Here is a 4,591-nt window from a genome sequence, read left to right on the forward strand (position 1 = left end):
ATATAGTGTAAACCAATCGATTGAGTTATCATTCAATCGATTGTTTTGAAAAACCAATCGATTGAATTTCAAGGAAACACGATTTAGAAGCCATGGACGAACGTAACGAGATCAAAGTTAATTATTTAATCAATTGGAATTATTAGGATGAATGGAGGATATAATTGGTTGTTATTTTTGTATTTGATTGTTAATAAATATAATAGATAATTGATAAAATAATAATTTATAAAATAAAAAACTATTTTTATAATTAAATAAAATATATGGGGTTGATTTGTAATTAAAATTAGTTCAAGGACTACGTAGCAATTGATAAAAAAACTCTAAAAACATGTTTTCTACTTGGACCACTAAGTGGTCCAAAGGTTCCTGGACCACCGAATCCTGTGCCCACAAACACATAATCTTTTTGATTTACCAAATACGAAATAAAAAACTTAAACTTTTAAAAATACAAACACTTTTTTAAAACATTTTACCAAACCAAGTCAAAGAATTTCAACATGGGCTTCCAAACAACACGGCTGTTTTTCAAAAAAATAAAAAATCCAGTCCAAATACTTAATCATAATTACCAACAACAAACGTCACACTAATTACCGCATCAGAACTTAACAATCTTACTGTCACCCGTCACAAATTTTTGTCTGCGCGTGCAACACAACCAACGACACGCGTCAGCTTTTTCATCCATCTCGTTTCAGCATCTGCTGAAATAATACTGCCTGAGCACCCTAACATTCTCCTATTTTATTTTATTTCATTTCGTATATATCTCTCATAATATAATTTTTAAATAGAAACAAGATCAAAAAGATGAGCAGCTTCACTATAAAAGGATGCCAACCATTAGCTGATAAAAACAAACCAACATCATTCATCTTAAAATTGCTTCTGTAACATATTAAAGCTTTTAATACGCTTGGCATCATCAACATTTTTTTTATACAAATGTTGTGTTTTAACTTTTATACTTTTATTGTTATATAAAGACATCTTTATCTAAGTAGTTATATTATATTAACTATAATATTGCTTTATGATAATTATGATGGTTTGGTAACTTGATTAAAACTGATTTATCATTGACTTTTTGGATGTAATGCAATAATGGCATTCAAACTTTATTGGTCACCTTTCATTCCCAAATTAAATAGGATAATGCTGCAAATCCGAATTCACTATCAGAGTAGTGTAAATTGATGGTGAGAAATGAAACGAATGAGTTAATGACACAACAAATACAATTGTTTTCTTAGTGGTCAGGGCACGTAAACGAAGAGTTTTAAGTGTACCAAAAATACGGTGTTTCAATTGTTTTAACGATTGATTTGAATTATAAAAAATATATATAATACATATTAATTAAAATCAACGGTTAAAATAATTAGAATATCCGTATTTCTGGTAAATTTGACATTTTTTCCAAATGTATTAATATATTATTACATTGCCACCTACTAGGCTACTACTTGCTTAAAATACTGCAAAGGTAATGTCACATGGAGGTTTCGCACTTTAAGATAATCATTTAATTAACAAATAAATTGCAAATGTTTCCATGTTATCCTAATCTATTCCATAATAGTTAAAGTATGAAATGAGCACATCATAATCGAACCTTTTACTACTATAATCCCCTTTAGCAAAGCTCTCAAGATGCAATCCTTATTAGGTACCAATACGAGGTTCCATTAATGAAAGAATATGCATAACAAGCAAAACAATGAATAAAATTGGCTAATTCTATTATCATACATGACTACTCTCACATTGACAATTGACAAAATTCCCAATCAACCCTATAATAGAGCAACAAACGTAACTGGTCTTGATTCAAGGCACAAAAATGGTCTTTATCCTCATTCATTTTCTGCTATGAAGTTTGGTTCTTCACCTTGGCAAAGGTACTCATCGCACAACGATGCTGATCCCCAATCCTTTCTCAGCCGCAGGATATCTTCAGTGAAAGTGGAACCAGGGGCTCCAATGAACACTGTAGACATCGCACATATCGTTTTGTCTAACATAGCTTCAACCTTCAGTGTGGAAACATTCAAAACTCATATCAACAAAACAGTTTTAAAGGAAGAGTTATCACCGCATATAAAAGCTTCTCACTGATGTATTTTCAATTGCATAATAATCCAACCAAAAAAAATGTTTGAAGTGAGAAACGAGTATATAGCAATACACTGCCAAGTGCCATCGCAGATGTCTCTCTTTTTTTTGTGATTGCGATACATAAACTTATGGCTCCATCGGGTACCCTTAAACTTTTATTCTCAATCCAACTCAATTCTAAGTTTAAAAGTAAAAACTTGCAGGAGCACCTAAAAGTTCTCGATCTTTCATTTCCTAATTTTCAAAACCAAAGAAAAGGAATATATAGTTATTTCACCTGTGAGTCCGCCTCAATGCCACTCCTGTATAACAAAGCATCCCATTTCTCTGCTGAGTTACGAGCAGGGCGCTTTACAAGCAGAACAGGCTTGCCATCCAGCACAACCATTGACTGAAGCAGACCAGTCTCGCTTTCTGCAGCATCCGTAGAAAGATAAATGACAGGTGCATCGGCCGTTTCAACCACCCTCAAGATGCAATCTGCAGCTTGAGGAATCGGGTAAAAGCAACTTGGTTTCTTAAGATTACTGTAAACATGCAAAGTAATCAATCATTAGTAGTACCGTTTTTTTTTTTAAGGAAAAAAAAAATTCAGCAATCGAAAAGAGCATGCAGATGCAGGGGGAGTTTACCACTATCATACTCAAACTTCATATAGACCGATATCACAAAACACCAACGATGAGAACAATAATGACTCAAGCTTTATTCCATTGATATCATAATGGCTCACCAGAATTTTAAGAAGCCATGTCTTCGAAAATGCAAGGCGATGAACTTCTTTCCCAGGAAGGTCTGAACAAATCGCTGAGCAGTGAGCACAATGAGGCGGCTAGGTTCAATCAGAGTCTTGCACTTGTGAGCAATAGGGCCACCTGGCTGCATTACCCACTGATTCTCCAAATCAGCAAAGAAAACATCCCCAATAACCATAACATCATCATCATGACCGAACTTATCCAGAACATCCTTAATCGTCTTTGGTGTCGGCTTCCGAGTATCTTCCTGCCAAACAGGCTCAGGCTTGCTCATTGACAAACCCAAAGACCCCAACTTCTTCAAATGATCATCGTCAAGATAACAAAGCTGTGGCAGAGAGAAATAACACAGGAAACTATTAATGTGCAAATGATCCTTCTTAGCACTTGCAAATTCCTCAAAGGAAATCACAACTTTTTTCCCCAAACACTTGTTAATGTGATCAATGTCAATTACCCTGTCATACTGATAATCAATTTTGGAACTTGGAATCACCAGAGTCCTACTAAGAATTGCAGCAAAGAACATATGTTTTTCCAAACAAATCAAGTGGTTTGACATTTGGCCAGAAACGCATACAGCAAGCAAAAATTTACCATCTTTAGGGTTCCAATCAATGATTTTTCTCTGTGAGAGGTTCTGATCCATTGTTCTACACCTATTGTAACTAACTCCACCGAACAAATTAGGATTTCTAAAATCGAATTCAGGCTCATTTGTGTTACCTGTTCGATGCGGATTCAGCAGAACCTGCTGAATCTCTCTGTTAAGAGAGATCTGTTTGAACAGCGCCGATTTCAGATCCTCCAATTGATTCGGATCGGAATGTGACGCATTGTGCTGAAAAGTTCGATTCCAAGCGGTTAAGAGCCCTAGTTGCTGCTCCCGCAAGAGGTTAATGGCGCGCAATTCGGATTCCTTCATTTGACCGGAGAGATGATCGGAGGAGAAGCTCGCGATAAGACCATGGCGAATTTCAGTAACAGAGAAGAAGAGAACGACGGCGATGACGGCGAGGATCAAGAAAATGTACCTCTTCCGGAGCTGGAATCGCCGGGAGCTCGAGCTGATATCTTCGACGTGGAAAGTGGAGGTGCCGGCAGTGGTGGAGGTGGAGGGAAGAGTGAGAGGCTTTCCAACATTTTGGTCGACGAGGTTGTGGTGGTCGTCTTCGTCGTCGGAAGACGAATCCATGTGGTTTAGTTTGTTAGCCACGGCGGCCAGAGTGTGATGAAGAAGCGAGCGAAGGAGTCAGTGAGTGAGTGAGCCAAACCCAACCCAAACCGAAACCCAATTCCAGTATATCAACCACCCTTTTCTCACACTTGATAACTCCATTTGCATTTCTTTCACAATTCTACAGCCATCCAACACCAACAATTATATATCAACATTCCAACATGCTAAATCGGTAAATCCACATATACGTACGTATTCAATATTCTCTATCCACAAACTATAAAGAGTGTAATGTTGAAATTCTAAAATCTGATCCGTTATTGAACATGAAAAACCGTTCTACATATGTATGTACACACAGTCACATTTGATCCGGGATAATTTACAGCAAAAATCGTAAGAAGTAACAACAACAAACACAAATTTTCAATGACACAGAAAGAGACATGTAAGGAGATATCACCAAGACTAAGTGATTGTTTTATGTAATAAATAAACAAAAAATATTTTTATATTATTATATTTA

General features: G+C 36.0%; 1 protein-coding gene across 1 annotated transcript; it reads right to left on the reverse strand.

The window, feature by feature from the left end:
• Positions 1-1,604: 1,604 nt before the first annotated feature.
• Positions 1,605-4,368, reverse strand: LOC107469258 (O-fucosyltransferase 36-like). Its single transcript, XM_016088634.3, has 3 exons — positions 2,861-4,368; positions 2,405-2,654; positions 1,605-2,042 (listed from the first exon to the last, which is right to left on the reverse strand). Exons 1-3 carry the CDS (start codon positions 4,078-4,080, stop codon positions 1,866-1,868), a joined length of 1,647 nt encoding a protein of 548 aa, XP_015944120.1. The 5' UTR covers positions 4,081-4,368; the 3' UTR covers positions 1,605-1,865.
• Between the last annotated feature and the right edge of the window lie 223 nt (positions 4,369-4,591).

This window comes from Arachis duranensis, chromosome 10, assembly GCF_000817695.3.
Source record: "Arachis duranensis cultivar V14167 chromosome 10, aradu.V14167.gnm2.J7QH, whole genome shotgun sequence".
Taxonomy (NCBI): Eukaryota; Viridiplantae; Streptophyta; class Magnoliopsida; order Fabales; family Fabaceae; genus Arachis; species Arachis duranensis.